Here is a 21,472-nt window from a genome sequence, read left to right on the forward strand (position 1 = left end):
ATTTAAACAACAAATTCGAGCAACACAATACTTCTTCAAACTTTCGGACCAAAACGTTAACTATTTACATTGTCTAAATCTTAAAAGTTAAAAGTTACAATAAGTTAATGTACATCGAACAACCAAAAAACATCGACAAAAATCAACTTTAATTTAAATTTGGAAATTTAAACTTTTTAAATCAAATCGTTTTAGAAAATAATAAATTGTAATGATGGTTAGTTTAGACGTTTTGAAATATTGACTTACCATTTACAAATTTCAAATTTAACTTAAATTTGGAATTTAAAATTCGAAATTGTAATCGTTTTAGAAATAAAAAAAAAAGTAATGCGGTAATGCTACATGTTATGGAATGTTAAACCACTGATTTACAATTTATTATTGGCCTTACCGGAAAAAGAATAATGATAATGTCCATGGATGAAACTTTTTATTTAGAACCTAGAAGAACAACATGTAAAAGGAAAATACAGGAAAAATATAAAACTTCAAATAAATATAAAACACCCATTGTTATAGGTATAACATATGAACCGAAAAACTTACCGGAAAAACGTAAAAACGTAGAAATATTAGGTTAATCGCCGTTTTTGATTTAGAACCTAAACTGATTTAATAAAAATCAGTTAACAATGAAAATAAAGATAAAAAGGTTAGATCTACAATAACTGGAAGTAAATATGATGTTGCCGGAAAAAGAAATAACATTGCCGAAAAATCATATAACATTGTTGGGCATTAAAGTATAATATATAACCTTACCGGAAAACGATTAATCTCGATCTACATTACCGGAATATAAAAGATGGTGGATGGTGGAGTTAGAGAGAGAGAGAGATTAAATACAAACAAAAACGGAAAACAAAAATCTTACCGGAAAACCGTAATAACTTCAAAATATCAATTCAATCTTGGATTTTGATATACAACCTAAAGAGATTATTACAAAATCATATAACAATTAAAATAAATATAAAACCATATCGGAAAATCTTACCGGAAAAAGATATTACCTTGCTGGAAAATCAAATAGCATTGTTGGCCATTACCGGAAAACGATTAATCTCGATCTACATTACCGGAATATAGAAGATGATGGAGTTAGTAATTAAGCCGAGAGAGAGAGAGAGAGAGAGAGAGAGAGAGAGAGAGAAATTAAAATGATTAAAATGATAGTGAAAAATTCTAAGGTTTAATAGTATCTGAGATGACACATGGCAGCATATTAGAGAGTCTTATAATGGAAATGAGATGACATGAAGGCCTAGGTGGACACCCTAGTAGAAGGACATGTGGCAAAATTGTATTGATTTAATAGATTAGTAAGATTAATTCAATAGTTATGACTTTTAAAGTTGAACAATAATGATGCCACTTGACAAAAAATTGAACAATTAGATGCCATATGACATAACTTTGGTTTTTGTTTATTATAATAGTAGATTAAAGCATACTGTTTAATTTCAATCTTTTCTCCCAACAATTCTGGTAAAAACCAGTTCTGGTTCTAAGTTAACAGAAGTCTAAAATGGTCAAAAGAAAGTCAATGATCGTGTTTGACCGGTTTTTTACCACTTAGGGCCGGGCTTGACCAGTTCCAGCCCTACTGTTCGGATCAGATCCTAACCGGTTCTTCTCAATCTGGTTTCAACATAGGTTCAGTCGTTCGGAACCTGCTTTTTTTTTCTTTAAATCTTTAGCTCATGTTAGCCCATTTGACCAGACAATTAACAGTTTCTCACGGCCCAGAAAAGCCACCAGACAATTAACAGTTTATTTGACACCAAATAAGAAAACACACTTATAACTCTAGTATAGCCACCGTTTTGTGTAACTAACCCTTCACATATTTAATACTTCACAAAGAAAAGTCAAGTGTTAACGAGTTAATCAAGCAAAGTAACAACTAAACTTCACATTTTTTTCCCTAACACTTGCCCATTTTAACATGTTGTTACCCAACCCAATCCATCACCACCCACTTTTATCATCTATAAGCCAACACTCTTTCATGGGTAACTAAAGCGCGCACATAAAAACTGATTGAAAAGAATTGCAACTAAATGAAACCAAACCGTGTATACAAAAAAGAAATTACAGCATTGCCACCCTTCGTCATCATCTCCGTTTACAATCTACTAACCCGACTACCATCCCTATCTCTAAAATTACAATAACTCAATGCGAAAATGGAGACAGAAACGATAACATCGCCAAGTAAAAGCTATGCAAAAACATCATCAGATTCATATCCACTCTTTCGGGTTAATACAAGCATCCAAAAGTTTCCATTCTTCGCTCCCCTCTTCCGGTTTCTGAGCATCCACGAATTATAAGTTTTTTTGTTATTTTAGCAATAGTAGTAATATACGGATGTGACAATTTCAACCCGCTTAGTTACAAATGGGTTGATTTTGGCTGGGGTCTTATCTTAAACGGGTCAAAACAGATTGAAGATCAACTGGAACATTATTCTAATGTATACAGCCTCCAAAATTGTTTCTACTTCGAATTTTTAACATTATTATTGTAATGATATGTGTTTGTAAGTTGTAACTATGACTTGACAAATTAATTACTTATTCTAATCTTAACACTTACATGGTCATATTCCCATCTGGCCGTTAGTGGCAATGAGACAAGAATGCTTTCAATCCGACCTCCAGTTTTAAGACCAAAGGTTGTTCCTCGATCATACACCTTTTATATTCACAAAGTTAGAATAGCATAACAAGATTATAAGAAAACCAAATATAATGACAAGTATACAATCACAACTGCATACCAAGTTGAATTCTACATATCGGCCCCTTCTCAGTTGTTGCCATGCTTTATTTTGCTCCGTGAATGGCGTATCTTTTCTCCTTTCGATAATTGGTATATACGCATCAACCACCGAGTTCGCACATTCTGCAATTCATCGTGTGTGAAAGCAAGATCATTTAAAAGAATAGATTACTCCTCAAGTAATGTAAATTTTGTAAGCATATTTAGACAGGCTGGTCAGAAAAAAGTAACGAATTTGGACAAAACGATGTTTGGGTCAATCCAACCCGACCTGTTATTAAAAGTACCAATTTGACTCATTACCAGTTGCAAAGGAGAGAAGCATTTCTTGATCATAGTCGTTTAAATCATCAAAAAATATGCCTCCAAGTCCTCGTCTCTCATTCCGATGCTGCATATGGATAGTTTAAAATTGAAATTGAAGTTTATGATTCGATTTTAAACAAGGATAACTTGAAGGGTTACAATGATATAATAAACAATGATAAAGACTAAAAAGTTTAGACATAGGATTGTGCATGAAAAATAAATGAGGAAAATAACTAAATTGTTCTTTTGATAAACTAGGATTATAACTTATAACTAAATACAAGCGATTAAAATGGGAATAAAACATAGAAGTATACCTTAATGTAGAAATAGTCATCACACCATTTCTTGAACCGCGGATAGAAGCTCGGGTCAAATTTGTCACAGGCATTTTTTTGTACCTTGAAGAAAAAAGTCAACATCAACTACTAGTAAATAGTATTCATATTAAAAGTGTCATAATATGAACGCCTAGATTGACATTTGAAACGTTCCCTTTTTAACCAAATTGACCCACTTTGACACAAATTGGTCAAAATTACCCCCTCTACATGGCGTCAATTAACATTTTAAAGAATAGAAGTAAAACATTTTGCACAAAAAGAAATAGACCATAGTTTTTACCGTATGGAAATGTTTTACATCTTCCTCAAATATATAAGCAGGAGTCAAATCAGTACCACCACCAAACCACCACTGCCTTGGTGCTCCGGGAGCATCTGTACGCATTAACAAGTAAATAATTGTTCATTTTAGTACACATCAGCGAAAAATATGATTATCCCATATCTATATAGTTAACATATATCTGGATATTATTATTATTATTGTTATTATTATTATTATTATTGTTATTATTATTATTATTATTATTGTTATTATTAACCTAGAATCTTGAAGAACTACAATTTGCAAATACAATGGGTCAATTCAATGTAGTCTGTTTGATGTGTAGACTAAAATTACTTAAAAACATATTGAATCAGGCTACACTATCATATACCCTTCTTTATCTAAAAAGATGGCTTTTGGTTAGAAGAAAATGTTACCTTTCCGAGCATCTGTTTCAAAATAACGGTAATTGAAATGCAATGTTGGCGCAAAAGGGTTCTTTGGGTGTAAAACCTGCCAAAAGTAGAAAGTGATAAGATAGTTAGTTACCGATCAAATATATATATAAAAAAAACAAAGAAAAGAAATCAATTGAATTAAAGATGTACGATTATAGAGCACTCAAGGATACTAAAAGATATGATAAAGCAAACATTTTGTGAATCATTACCATATAAAGATTAAAACTAGATGTAAAATATCAAGCTAGCAACTAAATCAAACGCAAATTCAAGATTTTAAACATGCTTTTAAATGCAATTCATAATGCATTTACAAGTAAAATATGTATCCAGCAAAATCATAGTAATCAAAGGCGCTTGGACGGGATTACATCCATAATCCGGTCAAATTCTGGCACGATTCCAGTCAAATTCTGCAAATTCTGGATCCGAACTGAACTGGTCTGAAACACCCAAAAAAATGGCCTAGAACTAGTACCGTTAACAAGCCAAGCTAGGATTGGCTTGGGCTCGACTCATTTACAAACCAAGCCAAGCCGGCCTGGCTCGTTTATCTTAACAAGCTGAAATGTTGAGCTCAACCTCGTTAAAATGCCGAGCCAGCCTGTTTATTTTAAAGTTTGTAACTTTTTCACATATAGATATCTATAAAAAACAAAAATATAATATTTTTAAAAACTTATAACTTACATATATTAAAAAACTGGGTTATAGTTTATACAATTCAGGTTTGACCATTATTAACTAAAACAAGCCATACGAGTGAGTCAACGAACCTAATAAGCTACTTCACCTAAGCTCAGTCTCGGCTCATTTAGCCGAGCTGAGCTTTTTTAAAACAAGCCACACACACACTTTCTAAATTGCCCTACCCAAAACCAGCCTAAAGGCTAAAACATGTCTAAAACCCCTAAAAATAACAAAACAAGTTATTTAATATAACAATACACCGTTCGACAAATCAATCTACATTTTCATTGAGATAACTTGTGATCATAACAGAGGCATAATCTTCAACTTACCGAGCTAACTCCGGCGGCAAAAAACGGCACAGGCTCCGGCTTAAAGTTCCCATTCTCCGCGGCATTAACAGGATTAGCAGCCCGATATGCCTCGGGCGGCATGACACCGTACACAACCGACACATTAACCCCGGCCTTCTCCCACACCGCACCATCCTGCAACACCCTACTAATCCCACCTCCTCCGCCGGGGCGGGACCACACATCCTCCTTAAACTTGGCACCTCCGTCGGCAGCCTCAATCGCGGCGCAAACACTATCCTGCGCATCCCTAATCATCTTCTCGAACCTGGACCTGACGGAATCGTGATCGGATGGTCCGCCGTCGGAGTCTCGGAGGAAGGTGTCCGGACGGTGGGTTTCAGCTGTCTCTTTTTCGATCATGTGGGAGGATGATCGGATTAGGGTTAGGGTTTTGAATGGTTTTGGTGGGTGGAAGGAGAAGGTGGTTAGGTGGGTTAGGGGTTTGGGTGAAGAGGAAGGGTGGGAAAGAGGTGATTGGAAGGTGGATGAGAGTGAAGAGAGCATGATGGTGGTGGTTAATGGTTATTGTGGGTTTGGAGGTTTCAAGTGGGTTTTTATGGTGTTGATGGTTTCAAGATAGGAAAGGCTATCCATGTCCTGTGGGGTAGGTAGCTACCCAAACTGCCCATATAAATTCAAAAACCATTTTTTAATGCCAATTGATCTTCCCATTTAGGGAGCTTCTCCCTTCTACCCAAACTTGAAACCGAATCCGAGAAAACTCGATCCAAAGATCCTGAATCTGAGAAAAGACTAGCCCAAACCCGAACCGAAGTAATTTAGGTTGGTTCTCGGGTTTGATTTATAAGTTTCAGGTCAACACGAATAATCTTTTAGTTTTGAAATTAAATATATATTTATGTATAATAGGCTAAGTCTTAGACATTAAAGTTACCAGAATCTGGCTTTAATCAACTTTTGTCATTCTAACTATGATAGATTGATTGTTTAGTATTAATTTATGTTTTCTGTTTATTACTAATAACAACTGAAATCGAGCAACCAAGTCACGCCCGATAGAATACTGTTATTGTTCAAGTTAGTTTAACTCTTCTTTTAAATTGTTTTATCAATTTATGTTGGTTTGTTATTTGATTATTTGTGTTATAAACAAAGAAGAACTTGTTTTTTTTTTAATATTAGCATTGTAGTTTTTTAATTATTTTAGTTTTTTTTTTGTTTTTTTATAAGGATACATGAAACCCGATTAACGAAACCCAAAAAACCCGTGAGAGATTTAGATTGGGTTTCGGGTTAAGATTTAAAACTTTGAAACCTAAATAACCTGACCCAAAAAACCCGAAAAACCTAAAACCCGAAGAACACCCCCTACTTCCATAAGCCATGTGATGTGCACGAAGTGGTATATAAAACTTTAGCAAAATAATGACCAAACACAACGAGTAATAAAAACTTAGAATACCCTAAACCAAACCACTAGCAACAGGCAAGTGAACCTATCGGGTGTAGAATAACTATGGGAAGACCGGGAGTATCGAACCCTAGAGACACTTATTAAATTAACGAAACTAGATCTAAAAGCTAATTAAATTAATAGTTTATAAAAGATTATTTTTGGATTCTTATTTATTTTATTTTAAAATTAATAATTAATTAAACTAATAACTTAAATAAATTAAAGTAAACTAGAAAATTAAATTACCGAATAAGAATTTAGCAAATTCAAGAGAGCAAGAGTTACCTAGGCAAGGAATCCGAATTGGGACGACTCGGGCTTTTTATTGGTTACGGGAAAATGCTATAAGAACCGGGAATCTAAAGGTATGAAGCTCTAGCAAACTTAATGGATCCTTAATCACTCTCAAAATGTCACCTAAAAAGAAATCTTAGAGATCATGTAAAAATACCGGCTTATTGGTTCACCTTTCAGTTCATCAATTATGATTAATTACCCTATAAAACAACTAACCCGTCGGTTTCACTATCTCAATGCACCTAAGTACACGAGGTGGTTTTATTTAACAGCCTAAATGACACGGGTAAACAGTGAAATTAAGGCAAAAATAGACAAACCTTCTGTCAGATAATTTAACCTAAAACCCTAACAACCCAGACAAACCCGACAACTTATCACCAGTCGGATATTTAAGCTAGTAAGAATATAAACTTCTAATAATATGCCAAAAATCAGTTTCTATGGTAAATGAGCTCAATAAACCATAAACAAGTTGGAAACACACAGTCAACAACCCTAACATGCAACGACAATCAATCAAGTAACATGTGAAACATTCATTCAAGCACAAGTCAAAAGTAAATACGCATGTGACACATCCAATAAAACTAATCAAAATCCCAAAAACAAAACCCGAAAACCAGCAAGTCCAAAACTATCAACAAAACATCATCACAAGACTAGATAAATAAAAGTGTTTAGCCAACAACCATGTTCAAAACAATAAAATAGATAAGTTTAAAGCTAGAGTTCATAATAAAAATAATAAAATCAAACCAATCTTGAAGTAGATGTGAACCCGAACACAAAACCACTTACTTTTTCGTCTCCTGTATGACTTGTGGCTCACACAAGATATAATAATGATAATAATAATCTTGCGATGGTGCTGTCCTTCTCGCCAACTCCAAAGCCACACCAAAACCAAATTAATAATAATGAGAAATATATGGTGGTGCTTTTGAGTATTAATAATAATAATAATAATATGTTCTGCTCGTGCGCCTACTGTGCCTCCCTCTTTCACGAAACAACAATAATGATAATTTTTTGTGGTGGGTTGCGGCTCCCTCTCACTTTTTCTTTTAACGGCCAACTAAGTAACACCGGGTACCCCGTACGTGGTCCACATTGACTAAAGGTAGCCCGAGCCGGCCACTAGTCCGGACGGAGCCCCTAGCGGTCCACCTATTGAGGGATTCACCGGATAAAACCCGACCCCCACGCCCGCCAAACGGCACGACAGCGAGGAGCCGGTAAAACCGGGTGAGATCAGGACTCGAACCCTGGCAAGCCATGGTCATCCCTCATATCTCCTATATAAGTTGGTGGTAATGAGGTTTGATCCCCCTACCTCTCACTTATAAAGTAAATGTTCTACCATTGAGCCATAACCAACTTATAAAGCTCCCTCTCACTTAATTCTTTCAAAAAAACCCACGTAGGGTTTTTTTTAATAATAATATTATCTTAATGTCCCTTATATTCTTTTCTTTTGTGTTGTTCATGGACCAGCCCAAGAGATGTAATAAAATAAATTTCGTTCGTTGCAAGTCCACTCCATCACATATCTGTCTTGTCAATTTAAAACATAATACATATTATAAAACATGCAAATGTCTACAATTATTCAAGTATACGTATTGCATTCACATTTTCAGAGTTAGATCTCATATTTATTTCATTTAAAACTATTATTATTGATAACCACTCAACAACTTTATTATTAATTTTATTTTAGTTTGTTGTCTCTTAGAATGTTAAAAACTCACATATGAAGTATTTAAAAGCGAAAAAAATATTAATATTAAAATATATTTAATTTTAACTACATCATCATGCCATTTATTATTATTTTTTTCACAATTAGATGATGTTAAAAATGAGTCTCACCTATATAACTTGGGTGATCCATACATACTTAGACTCTTGCTGTTAAAAAAATTATAATAAAAGAAATTATTATTATTTCTTCAACTAAAGTTTCATTTATAGAATTTTTATTTTGCCATCAAACTTTCATTTATATTAAAAACCAACTTGATAATCTTTATTTCCATAATTCTGCTATCACATTTAGTTTTGATATTTATACGACAGTCAAAGTTATAAAATCAACTTTTGTCTTTTATACTTTCGTCATCAAACTTTCAACTTTTGTCTTAAACCATCAAACCTTTTATCTTTTATACTTTGACCATCAAACTTTCAATTTTTGTCATAAATATATATATTTTCTTACGGTATCATAATGAACCGAATCGATATGGATCGAGTTCTTGTCGGGTACCTGTTGTAACGTGCGGGTTTAAAGCAGTGGGCTTGGGCCATTTCCAGTTTATGGCAAGGTAACAAGCGAAGTTCAAGCCACCACAACCCACATGATCTCCAACTTGCAAGTATCTCTAGCCAGGGCCGCCCAACTATATATCAAACCCAGGCTAGGGCTTTGGGCTCCCAAAAATTTAAGGCCCCATTTTAAATAGAGGTATATATATAAGATATATAATTTTTGTTTTGGTATCACAAACAAAACACTGTTCTACCGCGGTGGTGGTATGTTTCTTGTTAGTGATTGATGATGTCCAGGTTCGATTCTCCTATGCTACCTCTCAACAGAATTTGATTTTTAAGAGCCCCTTACTTTATAATAGAATTAATATTTTTTAGAGCCCCATGAAATAGAACAACTAAATCCCAGTAAGTGTGTGTATATATAAATCATTTCTCTACTATTTATTTAACGTACCTCTTTTCTATTTCTATTAGTTTGTTCGGTAGGTTTTTTTAACTAATCTTAAATTAAATCATGTTTAAATTTAATAACTGAGAATATGTTGTTACAATAATAATTTAAGCATATGTTCCTAATTAGCGATCAAAACTTGTTTTGAGTTCATAAGGTTAATATTCGACATTATCTTTTCCGGCATATATTTTTTTTCAAAATTAAAAAGATATATATGCATCATAATTGTAAAAGTCAATATTTAAAAGGACCAAAGTTTGTTATTTTCCACATGATGTTTTTCAATATTCTCCGATCAAGTTGCATCATGACATTTTTCAACATATTTATATTATTGTTTGGGTTTTTTTAAGAGAAAAAGAAAATCATGTACTAGGTTATATAATAAAATAAAATATCTAAAAAGAACTGAATTTTTTAGTTAAAAACTTTTCATTTAATTGAACATGAAGCAGGATGAAATTTTTTTGGGAAATTACAACTCTAAATTTCTTAGGAAAGGCCTTGATTTTTAACTCGCTTTAGGCCTCCAAAATCGTTGGGCCGTCCCTGTCTCTAGCAAAAGATTTTGACAGGAATCATATTCTAGTTTTAGTCTTAATTGTCATTTGTCTATTTTGAGAGGGGATTAAGTGTAATTATACTTTTATAAATAGATATCAATAGCCAATAGAGAGAGGGGAGTATGTTTAGGTTTAAGATGGCATTACCATGGCTCATGCGTATGCGGTGAGAGAGGGCTCGGCCCTGGAATTATCTTGTAATCTTTCTTTACGTTTTCACTAATACCACCGTTCGGTCCTTTGTATTTCTTATTCTCTTATCCAAACTTAATCAATTACAATCAAAACATATCAAATCCTATCAGATTTCCTACATGCATCAAATCGTTTCGTCTCACACAATCCACACAAGTTAAAAAAAATACAATTTACATCTCCTTTGAATTGTTATAATAAAAATAAATGTATGAATTTCAAGAATGAATTTTATATATACCCATCTACACATTCATAGTTTTATACATACACAATGAAATTAACTATATTAAATATACTCATACGACAATTTTGCATCCCCCTATCATCGTATCATCATGGCATCATATGCTACTAGTTGCACCGACATTGACCGCTATATAGCAATATAACAATGGTATTCATCGTGATCATTGTTAGGTTTAAGAATTGAAAGAAGAAAACTAGAGAGAAGAAGTTAATCCAAATCCAAGCTAACCCCTATTTTATTAGCTCAAACGCTTTTTTTAACGAACATCACCATTAACAATTTACTGTTACAGTTCAGTCCCTCCACCTTACTATGGCTGTAACATGCTCGCGCATAAAGTTTACCAGATTTGACCCGTACCATCTTTACAAACTCTAATGTAGCCCCATAATTTCCATGTTAAACTGTCTACTTCAATGCAGGGCAAGTCCTGTAAAGTCACATTTTCGACCTGCATGCCGGTGCAGGTCACACTCTACTATAAAGTGACACATGCATGCCAATAGTAATATCTAAATACACAGATGGGAATACACAAACATTGTTTAAATCTATTGTTGATGAATTTTTAGAGCCTACGCATGTCTACATATATTTGCTCGAATACAGAAGCATACCAAATTTACAAGAAATCATCGTTTGTAGCATGTTGACAACGTTGTCTTTATTTCTAATGAAAAAGTTGAAGGTTCAATCTGAACACAATATTGAACATAGTGTAAACATGAAAAGAATGTGAATTACAAGTGATTTACATGGCTATATGTCTCACAGGGAAGTGGTATCATGGCTCAAATCATAAGATAAAAACAATGTTAAATATTTTCATATTTTTCATGCTTCAGTTGAGTCTGAACTAGTTGTTTGACTATCTGGCTTTTCAAGCTCAAGTGTTGCATTGAACCCAAAATCATTCCCAGGTGAAAACGATGATTGTAGCTCTTCTATAGACTGAATAGTGTTGACCCTGTTGTCCTTTACAGGAATATTGTTCTGCAAAATAAGTAGTAAAGGAGGGAACCATTTAGTTCTTTTTTTCGTTAACCGGTTTTGACTTTTGTTGACCCAATCTCTAGGACAAATAAAGCACTAATAGTAACTTGCCTGTTTGACATAATCAGCCATTGTGGAGCTAACAATTTACTGAATCACGAATTTGGTAACACGATCTTCGCCAATAATCGACAACACGAAGCTTTTAGGGACCTGCAAAACTTTCTCAATTGATCTTCACCAAATGACTACCTTTTTTTTTGACTCGTCAAATTAAGAAAGTATAAAGATCATGTGATGTGTCACGTTTGATGTTTTCCCTGAAAGTCACCATCCACATGCAACAAGGAACAAAACAATAAAAATTAAAAAAGAACAAAACAAGAAATTACGATTAATAAGCTAAGATAATTGTCTTATTTCAGTCAAACTACACATTACCTCCTTTTTGTCTGCGAAAGCCTGGAACTGGTGGTGCTGTACGGGCCAAATTTGTCAAAACTTTATCAAATACTATTTGTGTTTCCTTCCCTGGTACTTCCACTTTTACCTGCCAGCATAATCTTCATTGTAAATGTCACAATAAACTGAAACAAAATTCAAATACACACAATAATCCCTTATTCCACCATATCTTAGTACTACTTTTCAACTACAAAATTGCTCGAACAACAACTACTAATTCATCGGCTAATATATTTCTGGAAAGTCGAAAACTAAGTGATAGGGGCTTTGTGAAATCTTCTAAAATGCTAATAGGTAAAAGAATTGATGGTGGTTGAATATATTTCCCAAAATAACCTAATCCTATGTTGGTTAAAATGATATAATAAGTGGTGTTTATCTAATATCTATAATTGTGACATAAAAACAGATATTATTTTAACTGTTCTCTTAGGTTTGACCTTAAAAGTTAAAACTAAAGAGTGTATATTTTTCTTATAAGTGAGGTATAAAAAATTGGAACAATGACTTATGCTTCTGAGCTCACTTGCATCTTTTCATCATCTTGCGACTCCACAAGTACATTTGCACTTTTTACTGTTACCAAATTTTCATCTGATATCGAGGCTGCTACACCTGCAATGCATTATATAACGAAAGTTTGAAATATATAATTTGGATTAAACTGGTAGATTAAAAGTATATGATGTATTGAAAGTTTGGTCAAAGATCAGGACCTGGCTCAGCAGCTAGCAGTGGTCTAACAAAGGAGTTGAGGCTGTTATGAGAGTTGTTGGACTTCAATATCCTGCATAAATCAGAAGTATAAAAGACAACACACACAAATCATGGAATCCACATTCTAGAATAATCAATGGGTTAAATATGATAATAACACAATATTAAGACATCAATAATCCAAGTGGTTCTTAATCAAGCTATTCTGGAGGTTATATGCACTTAAGAGACACTTTAGGAAACTTTCGACTGGCTTTTTCCCCTTTTTTAGCTAAATTCATAATCTGACCCGTTTGAGATAAAACATGACTAAAAATAGCTTATTCAATATCAAATTATTAGAATTGACACATAACAAACCGAACAAGGCATTGTTCATGCTTGAACGCTAAGCTTTTATCGGACAGGCGAACGGTTCACAAACACTTAACCGAATGGAATTCCTTGTTCATCATGTTTGTTCACTAAGGGAATGAACTTGTTTGTGAACTTAATGAACACAAACAATGTTTTATTCGATTTGGCTAACCAATAATGGTCGCTGTTAACGGTTTTCGGTCCGGCTACCAAGTTTGTGTTGGTTGTCTTTTTAACATTCATGTTCATATGTTAATTTACGTACAGACAAATGACATACTCACATATATTTTTGTTTTATAGTTGATAATTTTGCTTAAAAATATAATAAAAATTTAATGAACAAACAAACAAACATTAACAGACATAAATGGGCGTACTACACAACGTAAATGAACACCTTATCAAACGTTAACAAACTCAATTGAACAAACACGGCCTCTGCTCAAGTTCGTTCATTTAGTTAAATATTTCGGAACTCCTTGTTCATGTTCTTTCATTAATTAAACAAACGAACATAAACGAACTTCCCACCTGACAGTTCACAACCCTAACTATAACTACTGAATAAGTTGTAATCAGTGAAAAAAAATTGATCATGAATTTAACAGATATTATCAGTTTACCTTCCATCTAGGCTTTGATTTGTAGAGAAAAGATTAATAGTTGCTAAATTACGCCCAACTGGAACACCTACATGGTTGCTATTAACAGTAGCATGCTGTAGAACACATAGTCAACACTTAAAAGTCAAAACAGATTACAGTTGAAGATATTTAACAGCTCAAACAGTCAAAATGTGTCCTACTTTCAGCTAATCGTTCAGTATGTACAACCAAAGTGGTTATTATATTCATTAATTAATAGTTAATGATGCAACTCGTAATAGTAGCAAAGGTAATAATCATAAGTTACATTGCAGGGTGTGAATCGGAGATAGGTTGGAGGAGCATTCATCGTTATCTTCATGGTCGCCATTATCGTCAAAGCTTCTTTCTGTAACCAATCCTTTTTATTTTTAACCGCTCCGGTTTTGACAAAATTTCAATCTCATCCTTTGACTTTTAGTTTTGGGCTTATTCTATCTATTACTCTATTCTGTATAAAATTATTTTATTTTTATATACATTTTAGAATACTTTTATCTATTGTGATCATGTCATAGATAGACCACACTCACCACATCAACTATGTTTGTTATGGTTTACCATGTTTCAAAATGTTATTTAACAATAATGGGATGGAGGATGTAGATATATGCATTATCCGTTATCTATTAAGTATGGTATTTATTAATATGTTGTAAAAAATACTTATAATATTTAAACCATCTTCTCGAAATGAAAATTTTTAGGTGATAAATGACTTGATTTGTCATATCAGCATTTGAAAGAAGTGACCAAGTCCTTCATGTCAAGTATTCTGGTGTTAATTAACAAAACTTTTAAGTAATCTTGAAAAATGTATGTCTATTACTTACTGCTGGTGTAAGTTAATTGTCTCATCTACTACATACAAGCACCGATTCCAAATTTATAATTTGATGATACTTAGAACTCGCACATTTTGGTTTGTATGGCATAAGTTAGCTGCTTCATAAATCAAAATGTCCTTTTTCTTGTAGAGTTGTAGGGAATCTTGTAATGTCCACTTATAGTTTTAAAGTTTTGATGTACATTCGTTGCCGTGATGACAATTTTACCCGCTTTCTTATGAATGAGTCTTTTTGAGTTTTGTTATGTCTCAAATTGTTTATAAAGAAGCTAGCTATTATACGTCAATATTAAGCATCTTCTTTTAGTTTTTATGTGTCATTCAAATTTAAAACTCCTACACTTGGTTAAACAATTTCTTGATTCAAAAACTGTAATTCTAAAATGAGCATCTTCTTTACTTTTGTATTATTGTAATATTAGAATGTGGTTGAAGTATGCTGCATATGGTTGGTTAATAAGTTTTATGTGTTACGACAAATGAGATAAATCGTGTTGTTTTGCACACTTTTTTCCTCTTAAATGATAACTATAAGCTTTATTTATAGAGAGGAAGTGATCTTTGAGTGGCAGTTTGAAGTAACATAGTACTATAGATCATACATCAAAGGAACTAATAAACTAATAGATGCGAGTGTTTCGTTGCAAATTGTCCTGGCCCTATCGTAGCATTGTGCGGGTTTTCAACACATGTAGCACATGCGATACCATACAATGCCAAATCCTTCTGTTGTGGGTCCCGCAATCGGCTAGAAAGCTTTATATACATGTGGTTTTGGATAATCAAACTCAAATGTAGTACGCATTTAGTTTTGAATAATTCGAATCCATCGTTCTTTAAGTTTTTTTTCTTTTCCCTTTTTTTTAATTACATAACTCCTTAATTCTTGATTATTTATGAACAAATTATCGTGTTAGTTTTGGTATGTGGTATTCTCATCTTAAGGATGTATGTATCATGAAAAGATGTATGTATCATAAAAAAAGCACCGGATAAACTCATAATATATGTTAAAGCACAAGATAAACTCATTTGAGAATATGTATTAACTTTTTACTTTAGTTTATAGAAAGCTTAATATACCGATAATCTTTGTTGTTTTATTTTTTCAACTAGTGTAACACACGGGTATATAGTCTAGTACTTGTATATATTATGATAGAGCTCGTGTGATACGCGAGTGGTTAAAAAAATATAACCAAAAAACTAAATTAACTAATATACACAGTAATATATCTTATAGACTCATAATATATAAATAACTTCCTAAAACACATAGATTAATAAAAATAAATTGTATTTGTATTTTAAAAAAAGTCAAAATAAAAAGTTGTGTATCTATACCAAAACTCCTACACTTGGTTAAACAATTTCTTGATTCAAAAACTGTAATTCTAAAATGAGCATCTTCTTTACTTTTGTATTATTGTAATATTAGAATGTGGTTGAAGTATGCTGCTATGGTTGGTTAATAAGTTTTATGTGTTACGACAAATGAGATAAATCGTGTTGTTTTGCACACTTTTTTCCTCTTAAATGATAACTATAAGCTTTATTTATAGAGAGGAAGTGATCTTTGAGTGGCAGTTTGAAGTAACATAGTACTATAGATCATACAACAAAGGAACTAATAAACTAATAGATGTGAGTGTTTCGTTGCAAATTGTCCTGGCCCTATCGTAGCATTATGCGGGTTTTCAACACATGTAGCACATGCGATACCATACAATGCCAAATCCTTCTGTTGTGGGTCCCGCAATCGGCTAGAAAGCTTTATATACATGTGGTTTGGGATAATCAAACTCAAATGTAGTACGCATTTAGTTTTGAATAATTCGAATCCATCGTTCTTTAAGTTTTTTTTCTTTTCCCTTTTTTTTAATTACATAACTCCTTAATTCTTGATTATTTATGAACAAATTATCGTGTTAGTTTTGGTATGTGGTATTCTCATCTTAAGGATGTATGTATCATGAAAAGATGTATGTATCATAAAAAAAGCACCGGATAAACTCATAATATATGTTAAAGCACAAGATAAACTCATTTGAGAATATGTATTAACTTTTTACTTTAGTTTATAGAAAGCTTAATATACCGATAATCTTTGTTGTTTTATTTTTTCAACTAGTGTAACACACGGGTATATAGTCTAGTACTTGTATATATTAGGATAGAGCTCGTGTGATACGCGAGTGGTTAAAAAAATATAACCAAAAAACTAAATTAACTAATATACACAGTAATATATCTTATAGACTCATAATATATAAATAACTTCCAAAAACACATAGATTAATAAAAATAAATTGTATTTGTATTTTAAAAAAAATCAAAATAAAAAGTTGTGTATCTATACCAATTAAGAAAAAGAGAATGTTAACATCAATTCATCCTAGTTGAGTTGGTAAATCACAAACATTTTAAAAGCAAAGTAGTGAGTTCGATTCTCACCAACAATTTTTCATTTTATAATTCATGAAGGGGAGAGTCTAATTGAATGACATGTTGAAAAATGGTTTTGTTTTAATAGTATCCTACTATACTATTAAAACAAATTAGTTTGCCTCCACATGCCCCTTTCCTATTGGACGATTTCCTTAATTTCCAAATATAACTTGCACTTCTCTATTTTTCTTACCAATTAAATAAATCAAAAATACTAATAATTAAAATACTTAATTAAAATAGTTATTGTAACCATTAACCTAAAACCCGGTTTCCAATTTTCTTTTCTTTCATCTTCAATTCATTACACGCTCTCTTTCATACTAAATCTTTTAACCTAATCAACCAAAGCCTCCATTCAATCGGCCATTCTTGCCTATTTTTGTGTGAATTGGTTCCGATTTTGTTTTGTTTATCTTTCGGACATTAACAATCAGTCGATTATTAGTTTCTCCTAATTTCCTTCCGGACATTAACGATCGAATAAGATTTGGTTGTCCATCAATTCCGCTTTTGTTTCATGTTTTTACTTCATTGCTAAATATCTCGATATCAAGTTAATTTGTATCATTTTTTTGTTTAATAACCGTAAATTTGACAAACAGGGTATGGAGTATGAGTTTCTGCCATAGTTACATCAATTAGCCATCGTTGGATGTCCTCGGCAAGGTATGTAATATGATTTATATACTTATTGCTTGTATATTAACATTAACGATTGATAATGATTTGGGTATCCATCGTTCCGATTTTGTTTCATGTTTTTGGTTAATTGGTAATATCTCGATAGCAAGTTAACAATTATTATTTTTTCGTTTATAGGTATATGCTAAGATATGTAATTTGACACTTTTGGAATTTTTGATTTTGAATATCAATTATTTGAATGTTGGTTAATTTCATTTAAGTTTTATTCGGATATTGAATGAATAATTGTTTTATTTCTGGAAATTAAATTTTCTTTAAAATGAATGCCAAAATTAAACATTCCTTTTTAATTCTTTACCAAAAAATTAGTGTTAAGTCAAACATTCAGTTACGAATTATATGATAACCGATATCATTAAAAATTTAAATTCTTGCCTAAATTATTTGTAATATATATTTGGTTATTATTTGTAAACTAATTTTATGATTTTAAATCATATTATATAATCCCCCTTAATAAGAAGTTTTATTTTAACATATCGTCTTCAATTTTTTGTAAACCAATATCACAATCTGTGGTGTTTAATATTTTTTAAGAATCATTTCATTGTGCAGGAAAAATACATATTATTAACAACGTGGAGGATGCAAATTATCAAGCTATTCTTGACATAATGTTCACCTTATATGCAACTGAAATATTTAATAAATTACGCGTGGCAGAGGTATTATTTTAGTTGTTGATAAATCAATCAAGTCAAACTTTTCATATTATCATTTACTTTCAACATTTATATCCACTTATTGTGTAGCATGACATTATACGGGAAATGTGTGGTATTCTTATCGATTGGCATACATAGGTTAGCTTTTGAACGTACTACGGATTTAGAGTATTTTTTTTGAAATATTTAGATGACCATGAAATGAAATATTCAATACATTTTTGTTAGCACAAATCTTCTATAAATAATTCATTTGGTAAACTTTTATTTTTACCCTTGTGTAATTCTACATCCCAATTATTGCATTTTCAAGAAATTGTATTTATTTTACCAACATGAACAATGAAAACACCACTATTAAATATAAATGGTATTATGTTTTGATTCAATTTATTAAAATGTGTGATTTTTTTATTCTCTTTTTCAATGCTACTTTTCTATTATCAAATGTTAAGGTCTTTCGTTGTCAACTCTCTCATGTTGATCAGTTTTATTCTGGTGAAGATTATCCTAGAAATGATCGCAGTGGCACGCCTTTAGGTACAACAGGTGACAAATATTTTCTTTAATTCAATATAGTTACTTTTTTTTAGTTTTATGTTGCTCTATTTGGTTACATAGATAATTAATTATAAATAAAAAAATTTTCAACCATCAAGTTATGTGTCCGCCAACGATAAATAACAATTTTCAGTTTTGAGTTCAACCCGTTATAACCTGTTACTACTGTTTTATGCATAAAGTCAACCGCTTGGTTACTATATGTATATAAAGCATATTTGGCAAAAAGCAGTTTTCTTAATAATGATTTTGATATGGGCTTGAAATTATCATCACTATTACTGATTTAGAGCAAAATGATTTGAAATTAGGACTTGAATCTAAAGGGATGCATAGCTTTTGTTGTTGTTTTCATGGTTGTTTAGTCTATGAGTATTTTATTTATTTTGCTTTTTTATATGCTATATGCTTGATTTGTTTAATTTAATCCGTTGTATAAACCATAATTCGAAATTAGAATAGGAAATCGAAACCCTAATGGTGTAGAATTTTGAATTTCATGTTTGTTTTGAATTGTAGTTTGACCACAAGAATTTAATGCCAATACTGGAAGTAACTTCTTTCCAATTTCATTAGTAATTTGACCACAAGAATTTAATGCCAATACTAAAAGTAACTTCTTTCCAATTTCATAGTTTGATCACATAAATCATGTTTTGAATTATGATAACTTGGGTGTTCTTGAGTTATTCCAGTTGGTGGAGTTGAATATGATCATAATTATAGGTTATTATATATGGCCTAGATGTCTGGTTTGAACTATGGATAAAAATCAAGGTAAAATTTGTTATTTTTTAGTTACTGTTTGTGTTAAAGATTCTGAACTCTTTATTGTTTAAAAATGTAGATTACTACTGCTCTGATTGTAAGTTTGTGACTTGCTTGACGATGCACTTGATGATTAAGAATCTGATAATCAGTGGGCTCCCTCTAAAGGCTCCTCATCTAAGGTATTTTATAGTTTTAGTAAGTTTCTTTGTTTATATTTTTTTCAGATCATGACATTGTTTTACTATCTAATAAGGATTGATCCATATCCTGCAATCATATTTTAATTAAGTAATGAGTAACACTTTGGTGATTTAACCAGGAAACTGGTGACAAAGTGGGCAAGTAAGGCAACAAATTAGAATTGTTCGGGTTCATTAGAACATACATATTTTATTTGTGTTTTTTATTTAAATTTATAAAGATATGATTTTTTTGTTTATAATCCAAAGAAGAAAATACTTGTCATTGTGACATTAAAATGTCCAGGCACATGTATAAAGTAAAATGAAGATTCAATGTTTATTGGTTCCTACCTAGACTTAAAACTGATAATACTTTTTTGTGTGGAGCATAATGTTCTAATTCTAACTCAGTAGATATGATAATAAAGTATGTAATAAGTGTTTTTGTAATTTGTTTCCATTATTTAATTATTATAATAGTATTTTTAAATTTACTACTAATGTTAATAGGTGTAGCACCTGGTGAGGTTATGGGTTCGATAATGATGACGATGAACAGACAGTGATGCCAACATGTTTGTTTGATGGTGGTTTAGAGGTCTCACATAACACTTGATTTAGTCTTCCAACCAAAAGCAAGCGTTCTTCAATGGCAGACGTTAGGCAAGAACTCAAACATGAGTGAAAGTAAGTAAAACTCACATGTCACACATGTATCCTGCTCACCAATGTTGTTCAATATATCCGATTGAAATGCTAGATTTATAAGTATGAGTTTACTTTAAACAGTTTATCGGGGCAGGGGTACTTTTGGTAAATCCATGGAATGTTACATAGGTAGCGTTTTGAAGGTATATTATTGGTTTTTCTGATGTATGTTATTGGTTTATTGATTCTTGATTACATGTTAAAAGTTTATTATTTAGGTCTGATTAAGGTTTTATTCCATTATCAAATATTATTTATGTTGATTGATTCTTTAGCTTATTTATTTATTGATTATTGATATTGAAAATTCTATTATTTAGGTGTGATTCATGTCAATTGAAAGCTTCCTAAAAGTTTATTATTTATTGACTAAAAGATATGTGTTTGGGTTTTACAAATTTTTATTTTTATTTTCTGTAGGCATGATGCAAGATTTTAGTTCAGTATTGCAATTATTGAGGCCAACATTAGATCTATGTTGACTCATATTTAATGCAACTGGTTGACAATAAGTTTAGAAAATTACTATATATAATAGTATAAATCTTAAATTGGTGCCAATTTACTTAGCTTTTTTAATTTATGGGTTGGATCTATATGCTTTGCTTTATTAATTTATGGTTTGAATCTTTAGGATTTGCCAATTGCTTCAGTTTATATATTAGCGTCTGCAATATGTTACTAATATACAATACTGCAACTGACCCGTTTGGAGACCCGTCTGAGGAACCA

At 31.8% G+C, this 21,472-nt stretch overlaps 2 protein-coding genes across 3 annotated transcripts; both read right to left on the reverse strand.

Annotated features, from left to right (window-relative positions):
* Positions 1 to 2,075: 2,075 nt before the first annotated feature.
* LOC143530293 (oxygen-dependent coproporphyrinogen-III oxidase, chloroplastic-like) lies at positions 2,076 to 5,791 on the reverse strand. Its single transcript, XM_077025867.1, has 8 exons — positions 5,195 to 5,791; positions 4,149 to 4,224; positions 3,724 to 3,818; positions 3,417 to 3,500; positions 3,094 to 3,181; positions 2,789 to 2,913; positions 2,605 to 2,703; positions 2,076 to 2,318 (listed from the first exon to the last, which is right to left on the reverse strand). Exons 1-8 carry the CDS (start codon positions 5,720 to 5,722, stop codon positions 2,250 to 2,252), a joined length of 1,164 nt encoding a protein of 387 aa, XP_076881982.1. The 5' UTR covers positions 5,723 to 5,791; the 3' UTR covers positions 2,076 to 2,249.
* Positions 5,792 to 11,338: 5,547 nt separating this feature from the next.
* Positions 11,339 to 14,208, reverse strand: LOC143529600 (uncharacterized). Of its 2 annotated transcripts, XR_013134691.1 has the most exons (6): positions 14,119 to 14,208; positions 13,830 to 13,924; positions 12,846 to 12,916; positions 12,656 to 12,744; positions 11,971 to 12,214; positions 11,339 to 11,877 (listed from the first exon to the last, which is right to left on the reverse strand). XR_013134691.1 is itself a non-coding variant. In XM_077025360.1 (5 exons), exons 1-5 carry the CDS (start codon positions 14,179 to 14,181, stop codon positions 12,095 to 12,097), a joined length of 438 nt encoding a protein of 145 aa, XP_076881475.1. In that variant the 5' UTR covers positions 14,182 to 14,208; the 3' UTR covers positions 11,339 to 12,094. The 2 variants fall into 2 exon arrangements, 1 of the variants encoding a protein (XP_076881475.1); XM_077025360.1 differs by having other exon boundaries at positions 11,339 to 12,214.
* Positions 14,209 to 21,472: the final 7,264 nt, after the last annotated feature.

Source organism: Bidens hawaiensis, unplaced genomic scaffold, assembly GCF_021521415.1.
Source record: "Bidens hawaiensis isolate Kalapana, Puna unplaced genomic scaffold, B.hawaiensis_p1.1 tig00000636_1, whole genome shotgun sequence".
Classification (NCBI taxonomy): Eukaryota; Viridiplantae; Streptophyta; class Magnoliopsida; order Asterales; family Asteraceae; genus Bidens; species Bidens hawaiensis.

What these genes read in the sequence shown, in the direction of transcription:
- LOC143530293 (XM_077025867.1), bottom strand. Translation starts at nt 5,722, where the DNA reads ATGCTCTCTTCACTCTCATCCACCTTCCAATCACCTCTTTCCCACCCT. An exon ending in TTGCCGCCGGAGTTAGCTCG is followed by an intron (nt 4,225 to 5,194) that starts GTAAGTTGAAGA and finishes TACTTTTGGCAG; the next exon opens with GTTTTACACCCAAAGAACCC. An exon ending in GCTTCTCTCCTTTGCAACTG is followed by an intron (nt 2,914 to 3,093) that starts GTAATGAGTCAA and finishes GATGAATTGCAG; the next exon opens with AATGTGCGAACTCGGTGGTT.
- LOC143529600 (XM_077025360.1), bottom strand. Translation starts at nt 14,181, where the DNA reads ATGGCGACCATGAAGATAACGATGAATGCTCCTCCAACCTATCTCCGA. An exon ending in AATCAAAGCCTAGATGGAAG is followed by an intron (nt 12,917 to 13,829) that starts GTAAACTGATAA and finishes TGATTTATGCAG; the next exon opens with GATATTGAAGTCCAACAACT. An exon ending in ACTGCTAGCTGCTGAGCCAG is followed by an intron (nt 12,745 to 12,845) that starts GTCCTGATCTTT and finishes AATGCATTGCAG; the next exon opens with GTGTAGCAGCCTCGATATCA.